The 23,666-nt window shown below is 40.2% G+C and overlaps 1 protein-coding gene across 1 annotated transcript; it reads right to left on the bottom strand.

Annotated features, from left to right (window-relative positions):
• Positions 1 to 665: 665 nt before the first annotated feature.
• Positions 666 to 16,943, bottom strand: LOC139793860 (uncharacterized). Its single transcript, XM_071738724.1, has 21 exons — positions 16,762 to 16,943; positions 15,890 to 16,059; positions 13,345 to 13,437; positions 11,878 to 12,005; positions 11,092 to 11,235; positions 10,381 to 10,464; positions 9,652 to 9,819; positions 9,487 to 9,583; positions 9,167 to 9,390; positions 8,261 to 8,414; positions 7,980 to 8,188; positions 7,776 to 7,893; positions 7,423 to 7,628; positions 6,856 to 6,973; positions 6,034 to 6,203; positions 5,206 to 5,279; positions 4,999 to 5,126; positions 4,005 to 4,194; positions 3,494 to 3,635; positions 2,598 to 2,694; positions 666 to 673 (listed from the first exon to the last, which is right to left on the bottom strand). The coding sequence occupies exons 1-21, from the start codon at positions 16,941 to 16,943 to the stop codon at positions 666 to 668; spliced, it is 2,904 nt and encodes a 967-aa protein (XP_071594825.1).
• Between the last annotated feature and the right edge of the window lie 6,723 nt (positions 16,944 to 23,666).

The raw sequence follows: 23,666 nt of genomic DNA on the forward strand, positions 1-23,666 counted from the left end.
AGGCTTGGGCTTAGCCTTGTATCAGTACACCAACTACTATAAGGTGACCCATTCAGCTTCTGCTTTAAAGCATTTATTTCAAAGCACTTACCTGTCTAGAGTTTGGGGATCTAGTTAATACTGTGTTTAGATGTTTCTGGACTTGCACACACAAATAGAAAGAACATTCACATGGAAGTGACTAACTGAAAACTCAAATATACTTTTCAGAAGCCAAAGCTTGAACTAAAGCACACCAAGTCACAAAATGATTATCAGAACATATTTTCCTCTGGATGTGCATAGCATATAGCATTTATGCTTTTACAGAAGACACTGAGATTTAAAACAAAAAGCAAAGCAATATATAAAAAAAGAAAAATTAAGTGGGCCAGAAACTAAATTTCAGTTGTCTTAATTTTTCAGTACTAACTTGTTGCTGGTACCATTTAATCAGAACATAGTTTTAAAATACTATCCCCATAGCAAAACTATCACAGTAAACTAAACCATAGAAATGCAGAGCTCTTCTTTTTATCAGTGACCAGTTATAATAAGGCTACTTGTAGCCCTGTCTTACCACCGTTTATTTGAAGTGGAAATAACTGTCTGCAGTACCATTCTGTAGTTGTTCCTATTTTCCTATAAAAACAAATCAGAGATTTCTCTTTTCACTCAGACTTTTATCATTCACCTGTTGAAATTGCAGAAGACGTTAAGCATAAACAAAGAAGATTGATCTGCTTTCAACTTGTGTTAACAGGGATATAAAAATAACATCCCAAATACCAGGGGAAAAGCATGTGGTCATAAAATATCCACTTAAAAGGAAGAGAGGTGTTGATACAACACTCGAAGAGGATTTTTTTTCTTTTATATACTTATATATATATATAACCAGTAAGGCAGTTCCTGAATTTCATTATAAACAGACACCTCTGAGGTAGAATAGTATAGTCATGTCTTCTAAAGTTTTTACTGATATTCCAATGGATTTTGTGTCTTGCATGCTGGTGGAAAATCTGACATGAAGGTTTCTAGAAATTCTGCTCCAGCCATGGAATCTCCTTGGATTTTCCTATATATCAAAATGGTAAAGGACCATCCTATTTATTATTTCTCATTTTCCAAAAGGACACTAAGCAGAGCTTTTAGAAGAGCTGAAGAGCCACAGTTTACGTGGACATCTTATTGTTTTTCAGTAACTCATATCTTCTTTAACAGATAAAGAATCTCAAGGTGTAGACTAATCTTAGGAAAAGAAATTAAGATGAGGTTGTAAATACCATATTTCTAACCCTAACTGATGTTGTCCTCAAGACTTCTTTTCAGGAAAGGATCAGAATCCCAGAAAGCCAGAAGTGAGACTGAGTTAAGAGCACTGAAACAAGCTGCCCAGCTTCACAGCAATGCCCAATAATTGCTACATCTTTCCACTGTAAGCAGCTCAGGCTACCCAAGCCAGCCTATGCTGTGCTGGTAGAACCCCATCACAGCAGACAAAGAATGCCACTCACCTATCTGGAGAAAACACTGCATAACAGTCTCACTTCTTGGGACACCATCAGCATGGCAGCCTTCTCTCTTGAAAAAGAGCCCTGATGCACAGTTAGGGACTTGACATGTCCCTCATCATGAAACCCACAGATTTGTCAAAAAATGACAGTAAGACATCTACTACAGATATGTTTAGCAGGTAACTGGAAGACAAACAAGACTCAAATATCAGCTTGTAATTATAGCACAAACTGTTTAAAGCCTTAACACTTCGTGGATAGCATCCATGTATTATCATTACCACTACTACAAGTAGTCTTCACTACTGCCTCTTCACTAAAGTCTTCACTAAAACCTCTTTTAGGCTGAAAACTTATTTAGCTAAGCAGAGTCACTGATGCTATGTGTGAGCAATTTCCCCCCACCTAGGGAAGGCAACTTAACATTGCAGAGTCACAAAACTCCCACAAGATCCATAGCTTACAGCTTTTCTGATAATAGTTTTTCCAAGATCAAATATATTTATCTCCATCTTGCTTTGAAATATACTTCATCTTACTGACCTTGAGCTCCCTGCAATCCTTTGTTCATACTGAAGCTTTTAAAAAAAATAAATTTGATTTATAACTGACTTCACGCCTGTTGTCGCCTTCCATCTCCTTACCCCAAGCCAGATATTCCAACTGCAAAATAACTATACAAAAGTTTTGGACTTGCAAGTCTGGGCAGGTTGTGCTTGCTTGGGCCACCTAACTGAAACATCATAAAACTCAGTAATTACTGCTTAGTCTTTGCCAAAACTCAGTTTATTCACGTGTAGGAAGAAGAGAGAGATACAGAAGTCTTCTGTTACAAAAGGATGCTTGGTATTTTACTCGTGTAACTTAAAACTGACACCAACCTTTGTTAGTTGCTTTTCTTTCTAATAAGCACTGCTCCAGATGATATTTGATCATGTGGATGTGGTTCTGCACTGTGGGCTAGTAAAACATTTCAGATATTAATTTTCTGTACAGCATACACTAGGACTAGGATTCTGTCATCTGACAGAGCTCCTGAGATCACATGCCATATTGGTGAGCAAAGATTCAGGAGTGATTGAGAAGTGTCAATTTTCTTACCAAATCTGTGTTTCCCAGGATTGCATCTCCTTGGACAAAGAAAGCCTGAAGAGTGTTGCATAGTGCTGCAAATTACCACACTGCAGTGGAAATATAGCTATAAAACAAGAATACTTGTATTAGAGAATCACAGAATTGTTATGGTTGGCAAAGGCCTTTAAGATCATCAGTCCAGCCATTAACTTAACTCTACCCAGCCCAGTGCTAATCACTACATCTATACATCTTTTAAACACCTCTATGGATGGCAACTCAGCCACCTCTCTGGGCAGCCTGTTCCAGTATTTAATAACCCTTTCAGTGAAAAACTTTGTTCTAATATCTAATCTAAAGTTCCCCTGGTGCAACTTGAGGCCATTTCCTCTCATCCTATTGCTTGTTTCTTGGGAGAAGAGACTGACATACACACATACACACCCCAACCCCCAATATTTTAAGGTAGTTGTGGTGAGTGATAAGGCCTCAGCCTCTGCTTTTTTCCCCCCCTCAGACTAAACCACCCCAGTTCCCTCAGATGCTCCTCATAATTCTTGTTCTCCAGACCCTTCACTACCTCCATTGCTTTTCTCTGGACTCACACCAGCACCTCAATGTCTTTCTTGTGGCAGGAGGGCCCCAAACTGAGCATGGTACTGAAACACAGTATTTAAACACTGGACACAGAATTTTGTGTAGGGGAATTTTATTTGTCAAACACCTGGTGTGGGTACTTAAACCATGGCAAAGTGGCTTGTCTTTCTTTACTACCCTTATAATATTATACCTTCAAGGAGGTGGTTAATAGACCCAGGCTGCTTGTGGCCAGCTGAGACTTTATACAGCATTTGCTGCACCCACCACTCCAGGCTCATGCATTGGGACTGCCAACAGCACAAGACCAGCTGAAGAGATCTCACCTGCTCTTGTAACAGAGTTGTGCCTTGGACAAAAGTGAACATCTTCACTTCAAATCTCTTTAGGTGCTGAGGGGATTTTACTCTGAGGCTGTAATTAACTTCATGGAAGACAGTTCTGTAGGAGTCTTGGCTGTTTACACACCTTTTGGGAAAGTGAAAGAAAATGTAATTCATCTAAATTTTCATCACTTCAACCGGATCTTTAAGCAAAGCAAGGAGGTGAAATACAGAGCAATTTTGGTTTTTTGTTTCCCTTAGACCCTAGGATTATGGATAGAGCCTTCCCCAATCATGGTCACTGCCTTTGGTCATAGCCAGGGTTGCTTCTTGTTCTTCTTAATCATAACCACTGTGCCCACACCAACATGCACTTCACAGCCCAGCAACAATTGGGAAAAGTATTGTATCCAAATTGTATCCAAGCTGACATCTCCTCTTCCTCTTTCCCCTCACCTTTAGGTAAGGGGCCTTGTGCCAAAGTTACCAAACACAGGAGGGAAGCTCTCCTTACCCATGTATAAGAATGGGCCACTGGGGAAGGCTGTCCTGGCTTTGGGAGTTGGTAGCCCAGCAGTTATCCAGGTTTAGTTCTAGTCTCTCATCTTTAGGCTGGAGCAGTTCAACTTCAAAATACAGTGCCTCTCCCAGGTATTTTACCACAGGATATTCTGATTCCTGGTAGTGCTCCAAGTAAGATTTATCTGGAATAGAATACTGATGGTAGAATTTCATTTTAAAGCGTGCGTATTAAAAACCTTTCATCTTCACTCTTCTTTCCACCATTATTTACCCTGTCACAGTAATATTAAAATTTGGAAAAGTGCATGAATGACACAAAATAGGATGGCAGAAAAGTAAAGGTCTGGCAATGAAACCAAAGATATAAACTGTATTTCTTGGCTCTAAGGTTTCAGGAGTGAGACACTCCTGCTTTTCCAAAACCCATAGGAGTAAAATGCTCACTCAAAGCTGTCTCTGTAAAGATCCTAGGAGGAAGGGGAAGAGAAGGAAAAAAATCATTAGGACCACTACACTCCAGTCAGGGCAAGGGTTTAGTTCAAGCTTCAGTTAGCCCTTTCTACTAGCGGTGTTCCCCTTTTACAGCAGTACTGCCTACAGCTTTGTCTGATATAGGTTACAATTATTATTTCAAGTTGGTGCTAACTCTGTTAAGTAACACTCCGGGAGTTGGTAGGAGAGAGAAACACCCATCACATCCACTACACAGAGCTTTTAACCTGCCCAGACCAAGCAGGAGAAAAACACACAAGTACTAAATCTGATCCGCTATGGATATTTAGTCACTTATGTTGCATTGTATTCGAGGCCTTAACATGGTTTCCATTCTGTCCTTGAAGACATTAAAAAAATTATCTGGACATGGTCCCAGGAAACCTGTTTTAGGTGGCTCTGCTTAAGCAGAGTGGATGGACAAGCTGACCTTTAGAAATCCCTTCTAACCTCAACTTTTCTGATGTTCTGTGGAATCTAATCATAAATGTTACCTTTGTAAAGCTTTAATGAAAGATCAAGAGAGCCAAACCCTGGCTTAATACTGGGTGGTGGGTTCTTCTTAGATTCATAATGGACATCAATGGTCTGCTTGATTGTATACCAGCATAGAAATTTCAGTCTGAGGGAAGAAGTTTAGTATTAGATTTTCAGTAACCAAAAATACCTGGAACAACCTTATTTGAGGGAATAACACTTACTGGTAAACTGGTATATCATTGCCAGGTCTGTAATAGAGTACATCATTTTCATATGCCATAACTGTGCTATTGAACTGAAAGATACAAATCATTACAAACAGGACATTAGAATTTACTTTGGTTCTGACAAAATATCCACACTCCTTGACTTAACTGTAAGATTACACTCAGCAGAGTGCTCTTAGGAATGGGCAGAAGTTACCAGCCAACAGCCCTGTGCCCTACTAACCTAAAGCTGACAGCTATGCCAGGCTCAGAAGGAAATACTTTACTAGTAAACAGTACCTAGAATATGATATAACATCCAGGAAAATGTATGCACTGGCCCTGAGAAAGAGAGATCAGTCTTTTCTGTTGACAAATCAATGCACAGCATAAAGATGCAACACTTGCAGAAGCAAGATGCAGTTGTGGTGACCTGAACTTGATCTGTTTGAACATGATTTTATCTGTTTTTCATTTATGCAGTATGTAGGTGACAGGAACAGACACATTGTAGTCTTGGGCCAGGTAGCCATTAGCAGCCCCTAACCAGCTTCTCCAAGGCATGTGGCTATGGTAGCAGCACCAAATCACATTCAAGTCCATTACTAAGCAATTCAAAAGAGTCGTACTGAAGGCTGCATTCAGAAAACACCTCTGGCCTTAAACATCTGGGGGCTTTTTGTTTGTTTTTTACCAAATAAGACTCCTGCCTAACTGAATTTAGTGCAAATGTACTATGTGACAAAAAGTCAGCTGTGACCTTCTTGCAGGTTCTGCTCAACTCTGAACCTTCACCAGTTCCAGTAACAACCCTACCTCAAAAAGAGTAAACTAAGCCCTTACCTTTCTACTGGTTCCACAAGTGTTCAAGTTGAAGCTGAAGGTTGCAGTCTTCTCTGTCACCAGACTTGGTTTGCACCTTCTGTCTCTCAGGACAAGCCAGCTGGTGTCCAGGTCTGCAACTCCTGCCAGTTTTATTGCAGTAATAACCACTGACCCATTGGGCAGACACTCTGAAAGAAAGAAAAACCAAAACACAAACAAAAAAATCTGAAAAAACCACAAGTCTCATACAAATCAAGACTCAAACTCCTTAACTTTGTAGCCTAAGCACTACAAAGATGTTCCTTATGGATTTTTTTTCAAGCTTTTCATGAGCTCATAAGTAGTAACTTCTGAGCAAGACAGAATAATAACATCAGATTTTCAAGGTGCCAGCAGAGAGCGCAGTTCATGGAAAAAGCTGGTAATGCCACTTCCCTTCCTTCTTCTAAGAGCACTCACCCTCTTCCAAAAGAGATTTTTCAGTAATGAGCAGCCTTAGAATTACTAATTTATATGCTGAGCATCTGCCTAATGCCCCAACCCCCCACCCCCCCCCCAAAAAAAAAAACCCAAAATCACAATCCTCAAACCAGCCCCAAAAACCCTTTAAAAAAGCTTCCTAATTTTGGCAGTGTGAGGTGAAATAAAGTTTCCCTCTTCCTTCCCCCTGTCCTAAACAGTGCAGTCACTACAATCTGTAATTTCACTTGTCTTGTAGAAAATGACAGGCAAATAGAGTATCACACAAGTATAAACCCTAGAAACACTTCAGACTGCATGGGCTTGTGAGACTTAGTTCTGCAACTCAAAGAACATGAACATCCCCAAACACGTTATTACGTATGAGCTCTGAAGGTGAAAATCTGCAGGAAAATGAGAAGTCCCTCCTATTAGCCAAGGTGATGCCATCCTTCAGGGTTAAATGGAGTGAAGCCTTTATTCCAGAGGTATGAAAATCCTAGAGATGACAAATGCTGGTTAAACAAAAGAAAAAAGACTCACTGTTCATCTAAAGTATTCAAAAGCTAGTTATCAGATGGCAAGTTATCAAAAGGCAAAGGTAATGATTCTTGAACAAAGTCAAATCCATAGAAGTTTGTTTTTTTTCACCTGGAATTCTAGTTTTCAGTCATTTTGCAATAGAGTGTGATACAAACTCCATCGCTTGTACAGTCACCGTTGAAAACGGTTCAGCTTTAAAGTGCTTACTGAATGTTATTTTCTTGCCTATTTCTGCAAACATTAACCAAGGGAAAACAAAGGTTTTTTTGAAGGGTAAAAAGTAGTCCTCCATTAGTCTCTTGAAGCTCACGGAAAAGTTTTATTTCACCATGAAGGACAGCGTGCCATGTTCTCATCTGACAGCTAGAGCACACCTTTTAATTGCTACAGTATTGGCATCCTTACCTCATAGTTCACATGGGAAGAAAGGAAAGGGACAGAGATTGTCAGGTGAGTGCCATTGTCCCTCAGGCTGTAGTTGTGCTTCTGTGCAGCCTCTGGAGTCATGTGCCAGTCTGAGATGAAGGGTAGCCAGTTTTGGTCCACGTTCCCATGAGTGATAATGAGATGAAAGTTCCTCTCATCACAAAATCCTCTTGCACTGGGCAGTACTGTAATACAGTCAAGATTCAGCCAGCACATCAGCTGCCATTAGAGTTTCATAGGGCTGTTTAGGACTGAAAGTATCCCTGGCTGAAATTAGCAGCTGAGCTCACAGCCAGGCTGGTACAAGTTTTACCCAAGTTCTGGTAGTTTACCTGCATCTTTAACTGCTGACACTATTACAACTGGGAGGGTGAAGGTCTCACTTCTTGGATGAGTCACAAACGCAAGTGTGATATTCAGGGTGTATGCTCTGATGTCTGGGCTCACATACTAAGAAAAATACATTTAGGAATAAAAATCATCAAATGATATAATGATTTCTATACCATGGTATGTCCCAGTGTCTTAGTACACACCTCCTTCTTAATGCTTGGCGCATCAAATGGGACTTGTATTACATAGGCTTTGCTTCCATTAGCATCTCTGATCTCATATGTTAGATATCCATGCTGAGCAGCATCAGGTACAGCAATAATTGCTCCCTCAGTGCTTAAGTTCACAAGCTCCACATCTGGGAGGAACATTCCCACTGTCACATTCATCAGCCTTGCACTCAGATTTGAATCTGAAAGGGAACATGACTATTAAGCTCTTAACAGTACCAAAACCTTCAGTAAATTCAACATTGGCTACTTACTGTTGGTTATAGCAAATTCTACTTGTTCAAATGGTGTTTCTATCTCCTTAATGATAGTATGTTTGGTTAGTCCCCATTTGCTGTCTTTCCATTGATGTTCCAAGAAGAGGTTGATGGCATATTTTGCCCCACATCGTCCACTGCTCACAGAAGTCTAGAATTCCAAATCAACACTTTTTAGTATAACATGATTTTACATTACAGTTGTACTGTAGCATCTCGAGGTCAGGGAGAGCTAAAGCTCCAAATATTGTCCTTCTCAGCTCAGGAATCATGAACTCTTAGGTGGCATTTGCTGTATCCCTATGAGCTTAGGTTACCTCAGAATACTCCAGTGACTTCCTTTGGAAAATTTTCTCCCACTCCCTAGTTTCAAAGCAGCAGTGGACTATTTCACCAGTGGAAAGGCTCCTTTTACAACTTCCTTTGAATTTCAGTTGTCACATTTACCCAGGATTTGTATCTAAATCTAGTTGCTTGGTAAGGATTAACATATCAGCCCACCCCAATATCATAGAGCCTGATGGACAAATGGGTTGTTCCCATTCTATTAAATGCTCTGTGTAAGGTATGACAGACCCCATGCATCCTTTACAGTCCAGTTAGAACTCTCTCCAAGGTGTATGACAGCAGGGTTAAAACCAAAAACTTCTAACCTGAAAAAGGAGATAAATTAATACTTCTGCGTAGGTTATGTTTATCTGTGCTTGTAAAAAAAAATTCTTCACAAAGTGGTGCTTATGAGAGCTACCTTTGGTCAGTTCTTTTAGAATTTTTAATATACCCATTCTTCCCCCTCACCTCCAGCCTTGAATTGAAAGGAAGATGAAGAATTATTCCTTCTCAGAAAACAGAACAAAACAGAACAGGAAGCCTGTTGCCCAGCACCTAATGCAAGTCACTAACCTTGTAGTAGCCACCATCTGCACCTATAGGTATCTTCATTGTAATTGAATTTAAGTCATTCAATAAAACATATTTCCTGGCAGCCATTTCTTTGGCAGAAAGTTTGTGTAGATCCACGCCAGCTTCAACACACACATCCTTAAATCTTGTAGCTCCAGCAGAGAGCAGTTGGGTGTACTTTGGAACAGTCCAGATGATCGTTTTGTTAACATAGTCCACACCATCTTAGGGACAAGATATAAAATCTGTCAGCTCCCTACTCTAGTTGTAAAGCAGTCCCTGTACATCTAGGCATTTGAGTAAGGTACTGCATTCCTCACCTACAGGACATGCCACAGCAGCATCCACCATCAGGATCACCCATCCCTGCTTGTAAAGTATACTTGATCTAACTGCAGAAAAAGTAATTCCCTGATCCTGTCGGAAGAGATCTGGTTAGAATTTCACAGCCTGGAAGCTTAGAGGGCCAGAATGAGCATACCAACCTTGACCAGCTGAATTTGCTCATCAGTGTATGGCACTCGCAGCAGGACCCTGGTGTCTGTGATGTTGAGTCCATAGCCTGCTCTCCAAGCATCACTCACAAGCAGAGCCTTTTTCTCTTCTGGCTGATGAAACACTATTTGCCATATTGAGGCTTCACTTGCTTTTGCCTAGGCAGAGAAATTAAGAACTTAAACATGCTGTTTAAAGTAACAGATTTACAATATTGAATGATTTACTTTATTGAACCACCCAGCAGTTCTGTTGACTTATTCTAAACACTGCTTGTGAAATAAACCTCCAGCTTCACCCCACCCCATACATACAGAAATCTTTCCATTAAGAGCAGAGAATTGCTGCACTGTAAATTCAGGGTCTCAGAAGAAAAAGGCCTATCTACAGTTCAATCCTGGGCCATGACATCTTAGTAACAGTTTTTGGTGCAGGGTCTCTTGCCTGAGGATATATATATGTGTGTGTGTGTGTGTGTGTGTGTGTGTATATGTTTTAAGCATTTTGAGAAATCACTTTCCATTTCTTCCTTGCAAACACGACCTACAGCTGTATGTATTTCTAACATGTAAAAATATCCATACTAAAAGCACTTGGTACAGAAATTCTGCTCTTCCTGTTTATAAAATAACATTGCGTACTATGTGGACACAGAAGAGATGGATGGTTGTATCAGAAGCAGTGCTGGCTTTTACTAGGAAAAAACCCTGTAGTTTTACCTCTTGAGAGGCAAGAGTCCTGTCCTCAGCTTCATCTTGAAGAAAATCTTCTACAGTCTGTGGAACTGCCCTCCTGACAGAAACCTAAAGGGAAAAAGCTTCCATAAGGGGTTTACTGATGGTTCTTCTCTTCAGCACATTACAAAACTTTTCCAAAGGAGGTTAGCATTTTCCAGAGGGACGTTTCCTCCCACCAAGCAAAGAAGTATGGTATAAAATACCATAATTATGGTGCATTATTAATAGTCCACTTGATTTCAGCTTATTTTTATTTTCTACCCAACCTCCTATTTCTACTTCCTGCTTAGGCCAGAAATTTGCTCTTAAGTCCCTTGTCCTCTTCCTAGAGGAGTCCTTTTTCTCCTCTCTGAATTTCACCCCAGCAAATTCAGTAAGGAACTTCCCTCAGAGAGGATGCATTTCTACTATCTCAAATAAGATACTTTAAGGCAACACTGGCTGTGCTTAATCCATTAGCTTAACCTTTTGAATACCATTTCACAGCTTTATTTGCTATTTGTGCTGCCAAGTAGGCTATATCAGCAAAACACAAATGAACCACTATACTAGAGATGCCTGCTGTGCATTCACTAGTGAGCTGTTCATGGAAGTGCATTCACATTGTGTTCCCAACACACATTCCTAGAATTTAATCTCCTTACCTCCCTGCCTTACTTGTAGTACCTTCCCTTAAGTACTGCTGGTACTTACCTCCATGTAGTTACTTTCACACATTAACTCTCTAGGACTCCATGGACCATAATGGCAACTTGCACTTTTCAGATGAGTTGTAGAATTTTTCATATCAGGAGTATAGGATGCTTTAATTTGTATTGTTACTATGAACACATCTTCCTGCACAGACACAGAGAGCACTTGTTACAAGACTGATTTTTCTTAGTCAGGTACCACCTATCCTTGTGACTGAAAAATAAATTGAAAAAATCCACCCACCATCCTCTAAATGGAAGAGAAACTCCAGTATGGAGCACTATTGCTTTCTACTTGATTGACTCCATAGCTTATATGCATTCATGCTTCCTGCTACATAGCAACATATACTTGTGGGTGGGCTCAGAACTGAACAACAACAGAAATCTCACTAAAATATAGTTATTTTGTGTTTTATGACATAGTATCAGCAAACAAGCAGCCAAAGCTCTTAAGCTTTTACCCTAATGTGTTGCAGGCACTAAATGTGAGAGCAGAGTGCAACACAGCTGCCAGAGAGAATTCCCTATTCTTATCCAAGAGAAAACAGTTTTTCTTCAAGGACAGATCTGATCTGCTTCTTCACATGCTCATCCAGAGGGGCCATTCACATGTCAGTACCACAGACTATTCTCAGAACTCTGGATACATTCAAGGAGAATTGAACAGTTTCCTGGAAACAGATGTTTAAGACATAATGCCAACTCATTTAGTACCTATAAATAATTTGGTAATCTTTTTCATGCAGGTTGTTCACAATAGGCATAATTCCAATGGTATGCTTACCTTTAAGTGAGAATGGCAGCTTAGTGCAGAAGCATGAAACTCAATGTTACTCCACTTGCTGTGCGTTACTCTATAGCCACACTGTGATGCCATGGTGTCATCTAGCTCCCAGGCTATGCCAGATTGATCTGTGGGCAGTTGGTGAATGGTGGTATTAATGAGTACAACTCCTGCTCTGCAAACTCCCTGAGCAACCTGCCCTTGCGGAGGGTTCAGCTGACCCTGCCCTAATAGGGCCCAACTGCATACCCTGGGCTCAGACACAGAATTGGAAAGTGGTGAAAGATCTGTAACAAAGTCTATAAAACATAAGAAAAGTAAAATTACAGACAGACAGGAAACACTAGCAGTGTAAGGGCTGAAAATGGAAAAAAACAAATCACCAATGCTGATCGATACTAAATCCTAAAGGGACAAAAAACCCCGGTACGCACAGAACAGTCAGTTAGATCATGAGCACCAAAGTTGCCAGGATTGACAGATGATGACAGCCTAGTAAAATCAGGAGCCTGAGCTGCAGCTGGCTACATTTCTCTGATGTCTACCTGGCCAACACAGTCTCTTCATGGGTCTTATTAGAATGACTAACACACTAAAGCTTCACTTGAATGTTTTATAGGCTACTAAACTGTCTTACTGGTTTTGGGCTTTTAAATCACATATTTCAAGGTTTTGGGGTTTTTTCTTAAAAAAAATATTGATTTTTGCTTTTAAGCTTTTTATATTCCAGTTACAGTATTTATTTGTGGATAGATGAAGATGCTTGAAAAGAAAAGATACGTTAATCAAATTTTCATGCAAGTTTAACATTCTAGGAAGATGGATGTTATGGATATCACAGACTATACCTAGTTAGACAGCTAACTAGTTCAGAGATCTAGTTCAAGGTCAAGTTTACATTTTATGCCTATGATCTTACATCCAATGATATTTATAGGTGAAAAGCTGTCACATTCTGCCCTTTCAGGGCACCCTTTTGTGCTCTTCACCTAAATGCACCACTTGCTGACCACTAAGTCAGAGGGCCCAGCTAGTTTTCCTTGAACTTATTTTCTTCCACGAAGACCCATAGCTGAAAGCAAGGAAGATGGAAAGCCACTGGTATAAAACCAGGAACACAGTAGTACCAGCTTCAGCTAGGGATTTTTCAGAATAGTATGTGCTGTTACTGGGGAGCATTTTTACAAAGAGGGAAATCCACCAGCTTTAACAGGACTAGAAACTGTCACTTCCATTTCAGTTTGATAGCCATGATTAGATTTGACATTGCTGAGTTTTCCCACAAGTCTACAGGATAAGTTAGACAGAAATAAAGTTAACATTTGGCTTTACTTAAAATGAGGTTCTGTATATTAAGCTCTATAACCTTAGAATAATCCATGAGACTCTAATATATGCGGACCACAGAGAATTTTAAGCATTTCACCATGTGTAATTCTCTCTACAAGTTCTTCACTATCAACTTACCAACCACAGAAAAAGATAAGTATTTGTCTTCAAAGTATTCTGCTCTCAGTGTTATACACAAAAGGTTCCCCAAACACTCCGAACTTATGGGTCCTATGTGGAAGATATTGAAAGGCCAATAAGTAGGGAATTAAAGATAACATACAAACAGAAATTTGTTACTGTGTAGATTGCTTTGTAAAAAGTCAGTGTTATGGAAGTCATATTCCAGAATCTCTGGTCAGTGCGTGTTAGCTTGATGGGGTTTTTTTTTTGTTTATTTAAAAAAACAAACAATATTTCCAGGAGAAAAAACAGCCTGAAATTAGTGTCCCACTACTAACTATGTCCAATCATATAGCACTGTTACCTGCAGCAGCCATTCATGGAAACAATTTTGAAACAGGGTCAAAAAAGCATGGAATTGGCTGCTCCAATCTGGACACCTTACGTGGAACAAAGCAGAAAGAAGAAAGCCCCCTCACCTTCCTGAAAGAGGAAAAGCCAACTCCTAAAAAAAACCAACAACAAAACACAACCAAGAAGACACCCCCTCAAACATACTTTGAAATAAAACAAATTACCTGGTCTTTCTTGGGTCCATATTTCAGAGATTAACATCCCTATCAGTAGCAACCTGTAAGAGAAGAGAGACATTAGCAGCACCTTCAGCTGGGACAACACCAGGCTAACAAAGTTATGTGCTCAGAAAATTCTGGTCTAGATATTAAATTATTCTGAAGTTTAAAGCTATAGATCCAGACTTAGAAAACACAGGATGAGGTTTTCCCTTGGGCACTAATAGAAAATTAGAGAAAGTAACTCAGACAAGTTAATATATTGCCTTCAGTCAGACCATGTATGTTCAGCAGTGATGAAGCTCTCACCTCTCCACCAGCCCCATTTTACATTCGCCTTTTTTCCCTTACAGTCACACACAAGCAAACAAAAATCCTCTTCAACAGCTTTGCATAGAAAGCAAAGATTTTCTAACTTCTCAGAGTCTTGGTTTAAATAGACTGCCACCTTTGTGCTGATGAACCTCAATTTCAGCTGTTCTCTCTCCTAACCACATGTCACCTAATTCATGTCACCTGCTGATATTCTTTTACTGGTTACATCTGCTCTGACCTAGATCCTCCCACTTTGGTGGTTGCCAGCTCCTGACTTAGGAGGTTGTCAGAGGGCAGCTGGTGTTGGTCTGGTAAATACTGTAGCAATGCATTGTTTCAGAACCACTTCACTCTTGTCTCCTCTGGGGAGGATTTTGCATAGCATTGACAGCTAAATCTCCCAGAAACAAATGTGCAAAGTGCAGCTTTAAGGTGTAACAAAAAGAAACTATTGATCTTTAGGGTAAGCACTCAAACTAAGAATAAAAGGAAACCCAGTTGGAGACTGATGGGTGTCATGAACTAAATGAAGATCTATCTCACCAAATGACCTGAGGGACATCTGGGTCAGAAGCCATGCACAAATTTGGGGAAAACTAACTCAGAAACTGTGGAAGACTAGATTTGACCAGAAAGAGATCAGTGGCTTTGCTGTGTGCTGAAAAAAGAGAAGTTAATAGTCTCGAGGTGTGGTGTGGGAGGTTTAGATTAGATAGAAGAAACCTCCTCACTGAAAGGGTGATTAAACACTTGAATAGGTTGCCCAGGGAGGTGGTTGAATCACCACCTCTGGAGGTGTATAAGAAACTTGTAGATGTGGTGCTTAGGGACAAGGTTTAAGCGCAACACTTGGTAGAGTTAGGTTATGGTTGGACTCAATCTTGAAGATCTGAATGATTCTGTGATCTGTGATTCTGTGAAGTTATACTTGTGGCCCTGGGTCCAGACCAGTGACAGCTTTCCACCATCATCAGCATGGATTCACCCTGGTCACTGCAGATCATGCATGTGAATGTGATGTCCCTGGGGCTGCTGAGCTGAAGTGCTGGTGGTCAGAAGATGACCACGTCAGTTCACATGCAAATGGGTTCCTGTGATAACTCTTCACATTTTCTGTAAGTGTTGAGTGCTGGTTGTGTATAATCAACCCTATCAGCAGCCTAAACAATAACAACTGCAATGGTGTTTTAGTATTGTTTGTGATGAAGGGTGCTAGAATTCAGTATTCCTTGTCTTGGTCATCATCCCATTCAGCTGTCAGTCACCCTGAGCAAATGCATCCTTAACTCTCAGAGCCATAGTTCCCCTGTGACAATGAAAATTTCTTCTCTTTCACGGCTTTGATTGATTTGATTTCCCCATTTTCTTTCTGTATCTATGTATTTTCTAGCAACTTTATGGGGATGGAAACAATACCATGCATGTCAGCACATGCCATTGTTCCTCTTTGAAGCACTTTGCCAAGAGGCAAGCTTGGTAGTGATTCTTAATGAGCAGATTTTCCTGCTCCCCTCTCTATATTAATATTCTATATCTAAACTCACCTTATATCGGGGATTCTCTTGTCATAGGCTCATGCCTGTAACAAGTGAAGGTTACAGAAGCGTGAGGGATGGAGGATTTATTTGTAATTAACATCGACGTCCTCAGGAGGGAGCCTGAGACTCTCGCACCGATCCGCTCATCCCGGAGCCGCTCAGCTCTGTCCCTCCGCGCATCCCGGAGAGCGCATCCCGGCAGCGGTCGGAGTTTGTCCTTAAACCTGACAATGATGACACGGGGTGGTTTTAGAGTGACGTTATTTATGCTGCTTATCTGCTGCTTTACTGCACCACTTGCACATCTTTGAGAGTATATATATATAAAAAATAATTGAATGTAAAAACCCAAGGTTTGTCGTGCTCACAGAATCATAGGTAGTTTGGGTTGGAAGGGACCTGTAAAGGTCATCTGGTCCAACCCCTGCAGTGAGCAGGGACACCAGCTAGATCTTGTTTAGAATTCTGTCCAACTTAACCTTGAATGTTTGCAAGGATGGGAAATCTGCCACCTTTCTGTGCAACCTGTGCCTGTGCTTCATCACCCTCATTGTAAAAAATTTTCTTCCTTATATCTAGTCTGAATCTGCCCTCCCCTTTAGTTTAAAACCATTCTCATTCTGTTGCAACAGGCCCTGCTAAAAAGTTTGTCCCCCTTCTTACTGAAAAAAAGCCCCCTTTTAAGTACTGAAAGACCACAATATGGTCTCCCGTGAGCCTCCCTTCTCCAGGCTGTCTTCACAGGAGAGGTGCCCCAGCCCTCTAATCATTTTTGTGGCCCTCCTCTGGGCTCTCTCTAATAGCTCCATGTCTTTCCTGTGCTGAGGACCCCAGAGCTGGACACAGTACTGCAGATGGGGTCTCAACAAAACAGAGGAGAGTGGAAGAATCTCTTCATGCAGCCCAGGATGCAAATGGCTTTCTGGGCTGCAAGCATATGTTGTGAGCTAATGCTGAGCTTCTCTTCAACCAACATCCCCAAGTTCTCCTCAGATCTGCTCTCACACCCCTCACCCCCCAGCCTGTGTTGGTACCAGGTGTTGCTCCAACCCAAGTGCAGGACTTTGCACTTGGCCTTGTTGAACCTCATGAGGTTCACACAGGACCAGTTCTCCAGCTTGTCCAAATCCCTCTGGATGGCATCCCATCCTTCAAAAATGTCAACACCACCATTCAGCAGCTGTTGCATTTTACCCCTGAAACCAGTTTTACTCACAGCTGGTTTGTGTTGCTGATGCTTCCTTCTGAAATCCTCCTCTATTTGATAAATTGTTAACTTCACAGAGAGTTTTCCTGAAAAGTACTATCCACCAAGGATAAATAATGGATTATAATAATAAGTAAAACCATGATCAGGCAGTCAGGGCTTAAGTATTGGGTATCCCAACCCTGTTTATTATTGTTGGAGTGGAGACAATTTGGCTGACAGTTTTCCTCCAATGTGCAATGTATTTTTACAATATTACAAAAAGGTTATTATGCTTTTGAACTTGATTTTAGGTACCACCAGGGAAGTGCCTGAGATTTCTCCTAGCTTGCATGATCTCCACTGACATTTAAAGAAGATCTGTACCGTTGACAAGCCCACCACAGCAATTGGTAAGTGTCAGTGTTGCTCCTGCTCTTCCACCCCAAACAGGTTCTAGCCATGTTTCCTTCAGCCCTTAATCCTTCAGCCTGCCAATACTTACCTGCAGGCTGAGGTTACAGGGCAGAGTGGCATGCTGGATGTGTCTTAGTCAGTTGTTGCAGTTTAAACAGTACAGGATCATGGAAATTAGCAACCACATACAGGAATGTAAAAGAGAATTGCAGTGGTTCTGCTACAACAGCCTCATCACAGCTGTACTGAACCATTGTCCATCTTATTTACCCACACAGTCACTGTTTGTTTCCTTCTTTTTCTGTTTTTACCAATCAACCATAGCTAAATTTCTAGACACTTTATTTTCCGGGTTGTGGGTTTGTTTAATTTTTTGCTTGTTTTATCTTAGCATGCATCACATATTGTCTTGGACCATAATTATGATTCTGGGTAATAAAGTAACACAAATAAATCTGAGATTATTTATATTCAGTCAAACCTAAATTACCACCTGACATAACTAAAAAGCTCAGTTTTACTTTGTAAATAATCCTAAAATGTAAAAGGCTTTACTCAAACTCTGTGGCCAGAAATGTCCAACATAACAGACAAAATTTTCTTGCTGGGTCTTTCAACCAGTAGCCGGGCAAGAAGAAGAGGAAATGATGAAGTATTAGGCACACTTTCAAGGCTAAATCTATGTGGGACCACATGCTGGTATCAGAATATCTTAATATTTCTGACCTTTCAGCTGGTAACTGATCACTGTCCTAGAATAGGAAGTGACAGGGCAGTAGGGTCAGGTCATTTATTGCCATGACCTTTGGATGAAGTTGTAAAGGAGGTCTGTGCAATCTAATAGGACTATTTCTTCATCATACCTTGAAGGCTATTTTGAGAGCATTAAAAAATGTATGATAAATTAAAGACAAATCATAGTTCCTCTAGGATTAGGAAAAAGATAATTTTATGCTATTAGTAATAATAAAACCAAGAGAAATTTTGCAGTCTCACCCTCACCAAGTGACCCTTGCAAGATGTCCACAAGGAAATGTGTTACTCATTTTCTTCACAGGGTTGCAATCCAGAATAATAGATATTCAATCAAGTCCTTTACCTGTCTCTCTCTGTTTCTTCTTGCTCTAATGAGTCTGTTTCTAGACAGTGTGTTTATAGGCTAGCTTAATTCAGATATTTTCCTTGAAAAAAATGGGGAGACAGAAAGCACACAGCTCATCTGTAAGTGATGGCTGCAAGAGCAGACACATTAGATGGAATGAGGCCATTAACTAAAACTCAGCAACTTATGCTCAGCTGTCTCTGCTGTAAGATGTGCCTCCTCTGAGGATATAAATTATTTCCTAAATCATCACTGACTTGATTTTCAGTTAGGCATAGTCCTGCTATGGGAGTATGGGGATCCCCAGAGAGTCAAGAAATATCTGTCTCAGGGTTATGAGCGGTTTCTTTGGACTCCCCCCTATTCATGGGCAGTAGGTATGATGATTATCAGCTGACAATTCACAGAATAAAACAGGGACAACCACATTTAAAAGAGCAAACATTCCTAGGTAATGCTTTGTATATGTTAGTTCTTTCTTCTCTGAATAGGTATATCAGGGCATATGAAACTGGCCTTCTCCCAAGAATGTTGGTCATGCCCATATGTGCTGGTTTTGACTGGGGTAGATGGTCTTCATAATAGCTAGCACAGGGTTATGTTTTTAGATTTGTGCTGAAAATAGTGTTGGTAACCAGGAGATTTTTTTTTTTACAGGTAAGCAGCACTTACACAGCATCAAGGCATTTTTTACACCTCATGCCCCCCACCAGTGAGTAGGCTGGGGGTGCATAAGAAGCTGGGAGGGGACACAGCCAGGACAGCTGACTTCAGCTGACCAAAGGGATATTCCACACCCTATGAGGTCAAAATGAACATATAAAGCTGGGGGAAGAAAAAGAAAGGGGGTAATGATTGGAGTGGTGGCTTTAGTCTTTGCAATTAACCTTTACATGTGATGGAGCCCTGCTTGCCAATGGGAAGTAGTGAATTACTTCCTTGTTTTAGTGTGCTTGTCTGTGTGGCTCTTTCTTTACCTATTAAACTGTCTTTATCTCAGCCCCTGAGTTTCCTCACTTTTGCACACTCAGTTCTCTGCCCCATCCCACCAGGAGGGACTGAGTGAGTGGCTGTATGTGGCTTAGTTGCCAGCTGTGGTTAAACCAGCATGTTTTCTTGTGAAATGCACCATCTTTTGCAGATAGAGCATGCATGAAACCATGCTTCCATCCCACCTTATCCCCACTCATGCTTTTTGAGTGTCATCTCCTTTGGTGTGGTAGCATAAGAGCAGTGAGCCCTGAACCAGGACCATAACCTATGGAGTTATGTGCCAGACCTCCTAAAACTGAGAAGACCGTTCCTGAAGCTTGTCTACATCAATAATCTGAGCCAAATTAAACCAAAGAGTCACACCAGGAAGTAATTTGGCCCTTGAAGTCCAGTTAGAATTTGAGAATAGGAATTCATGTGCAGTGGAGAACAGTGTGTGGAAATGTCTGGAAGCAAATGCAAAGCAATTTAGATTACTGTGATAGCACAAAAGTGCTTTGTGTGGACAATTTAAGACATCTGCCCACGGTCCAGACATCTGTGTGCAATGAATACCATTTTTGAACTAGCTCTTTATTTATCATTCAGTGATGTCCATTAATAATTGCTGCTCCTGTACAGCCCTATCTTTGTCTATATGCAGTTATATATGTTTATTTGACAACTGTAATAAACTAGGAAAGAATTACTTGTTCTTAAATTGAAAATACAATCTGTGATATAGTTCTATTTCAAATTCAGACAAACGCATTTCAGTCTTCCCTCTCATTCCTTTGCTCTGTCTGTATTTGAAGATGATATTGGAAATTTATATCCTGCAAAGTAATGGACATATAAACTATCTCCTGTCATGCATATGGATTGTGCAGATATAATCCTTTTGTATTTTTAGTTCATCTTCAGTTTCAATCCTCCTGCAGTGCTGAGGAACTCGAAACACTCAGGCCTATGCCCAGAAGCCACATTTCTTCTCTTCAGATATATCCATGTCTTTTCTTTGGTCACTCTGGATTTATACTCATGATTTCACTTAATTGTAATCCTATCTTTTCTCTTATTTATGTAAAGTCTTTGAGATCTTGCAATATCATTTACTTGTCTAGAACGTAATCTTTGGTGCTGTAAGAAGGAAAGAAGTTTTCTTTGGTGCAAGGCCATGCACCGATACTAATTAGATGTTGTAGCAACAGAGTTAGGAAGTGCAAATAGTGTGTCATCTTCTGCAAATAAACAGATTTGTTACCATCTCTTCCAGTGATTCAACACAGCATCTTATTAGCAGTCAAAATGAAGCAATAGAGAATCAAGGGAAAAGTAATCTTCCCGGAGTATCTATAAAAATTAACTTCTAAATCTAATTGTAATGTATTTAAATAGGTTCATGCTTGTTTATTGAAGTCTCTAAGGTTTAATGCTGAGGTCCTGAACCAACCATAATCTGATCCTCTCTGGTTTCAGTCAGTTTTGGATTAGGTTCTCAAGGTTTGGAGGATGAGGCTGCCTGTGTTCCCAGCACACTGTAAACAGTAAAAAACTTTTTTTATTTGATTGACTTACTTTGAAATTTGGAAGTGTACTCAATTGCATCAGTGTTTATCTGCACTGTTTTGCAGATATAACTCCATATATCCCATGTTGAAAAAGAAAAGTTTAAATTCTGATGAGCTGTCTCCTCTCCCCAGAACTGGCAGCTCCCCAGCATTAAGTTAAAGGTCTCACAGCAATTTTCATAATGGTTAGGGGGCAACCCTGGCTTTTATCCAGATTTATTTCTTCTGTGGAACAGATTCTAATCATAAAGATTGAAATGATGAATGACCTTTATACAGGACTATGAAAGAGATGGATAAGGTCTGGGAACACCCTTACCTTGTGCAATGGATTGTGTAAGGAATCAGTCAGTCTCTTACATACAGACAACTCTGTGAACAAGCCCAGAGAGGCAAAGCACAAGGGGCTTATCCTCCAATTTAACTGCACAGTAATCTGTGGGAAAGACTGTGCTAAAGAAAAGCCATGCTGCCTCTTCCAAACTCCTTTTCTAATTTTCCCCCTTTATTATCTTGAGGAATGAGACAAAACTGGAATCATTGCACTGAATTAGAACATTACCCTGAGACTGGGACATCTGCTTCAGGGTTCCTAAGTAATCTTGGAAGCCTCATTAAACATCTGGGTTTATATCCCTTACTTACAAGACATAGTTAATGATGTTTCACAGTGCTGTTAAGCAAGATACAAAAATTTTGTGACCTGCAGATTATGTGTACCAAAGAGGTCCTATAAGTATGGAAGACCACTTGTGCTTTAGTGTGTCTGCATTATTTTAATTATGTTAATCTAGATTTACACTGTCTTTGAGTAACTATGGTGAAAATTGGGCGTAGATTAAGTATTTTCTAAGGAGGAAGTCTGTGACACAATAAGATATTGCTCAGATCTTTTCTGTTTAATATAGTGAAACATATTATTCCACAATAAATGTCATTGAACATTCATCAGTTCCAGTCAAAAAAACATAGCATTATATCCTGGTAACAAGTTTGACATTTGTTTTACTCCCAAATTGAGATAAAGAGCAGAAGTAGTGAAATACTTGGCAGAAGAGACAGTTCAGAACTCAACAGCCTGGAAAGAAGAATAATTTAGTAGAAATTCAGTCTGAAATAATCTAAAGGCTTCTCTTTGTCTTGTTCTGATGTTGGGCTGAAATGTCTTGAGGTTCTGTGGTATCATTTGGAGATTATAGACTAAATATGTGTACAGTTGGACTTGGTGATCTTTAAGGTCTTTTTCTTAAACCTAAATGATCCTATGATCTCACTGCTTTCCACAGGAGGCCAAATTCCCCTGCCAGAGTCCCTGTCTCCAATGTACTCTGGTGTTGTTGTGGCTAACAGTCTGTCACATATCATGGAAGATGTTGCATGGCAAGAAACTCCATACCATGGAGAAAACCAGGAGATATTCAGCAGCAGAAATACAGCTTCCATGAGGCATCTCATGAGGCTGATGACAGTATGCCAATACCAATCATTTCAGAGTTGCATGGACACTTAGTAGTTTAGCAGTAAATCATGGCCAGTTTTAATATGGGCACTGATGACATCTTGCTGAAAGGAATTACTCTGCAATAATTAGAGTCATAGTTAAAAGAGTCAGGATGATACTAAAATCCCAGGATGGATGAGGGGTGTGTAAGTCACCTTCGTTCAACACTAATGAGAACAGCTATGAGCCATTCAGGCATAACAACACAACCTCTCTGAATGCCATTTTGATTTGACCTTGACTTTGGAGTTTTGCTTTTTAATTTCACTTTGCTGAGAGAAAACACTCACTAGGATTTCAGATTTTGAGTCTAATACAATAATTCATAAATTGATCCTTACTGATTTTATGTGAAAGCCCAGTGTTTTTCATTGCAAATGCCAACAAGTTTGGATTTTTTAGCTTCCATTTCAAAATAAGCAGCAGAAAATTGTTCTTAAAAAAACCCAAACCAACAACCAGTTTATCAAGCAGTTGAATGTTTGATTGTAGTTTTATTCATATCACAGGAAACTAGGAGTTATTATTTTGAAATCAGTTAAGAACAACTAGGACAAGACTCACAGGACCCATGATCTAACTATGTAGAAGTTCTGGCTGTAAATTCATTATTTAGGTTGTAGGAAGGATGCAAAATGAGAGACACTTGAAGAGTTCAGGAGTGCTTTTAGTACAGCTTAGTGAAAAGAGTTTATTAGCTTACTGGGCTCCTTTCAAAATAGGCTAGGGCATAGTGGCAAATATTGCAAACAGTGGCTAAATTTCCTTAATATCATCCCTGCTTTCCTCCTATGATCTGGCAGACCTTTCTGTCTTCAAACAGCAAAGTGCTGCCCCCATAGAAGAATCATTTCAACTACTTATGGGGTTTTACTGTGTACTGGCCACCTGCACCAGGATTAGGAGAAAAGATGTATTATTGCAGTTCTAAACCAATGCTGGCACATCTGGAGGCAAGGAGAGGAGCTGGATTGTTTTGGCATGGGGACAGGGCAATGTATGGAGGTGGAATAAATACTGCTACTGATAACAAATTGTCAAACTATGTGTTTTAAGCACAGCAGATGTTTTGACTGCCTCTCTTAATTATTGCAGGGACAGGCAAGAGCAACCTTGCATAGTAGGGAATGTGTCTTACTTTTCTATTGAACTCAGATGACATG

This window comes from Heliangelus exortis, chromosome 3, assembly GCF_036169615.1.
Source record: "Heliangelus exortis chromosome 3, bHelExo1.hap1, whole genome shotgun sequence".
NCBI classification, from domain to species: Eukaryota; Metazoa; Chordata; class Aves; order Apodiformes; family Trochilidae; genus Heliangelus; species Heliangelus exortis.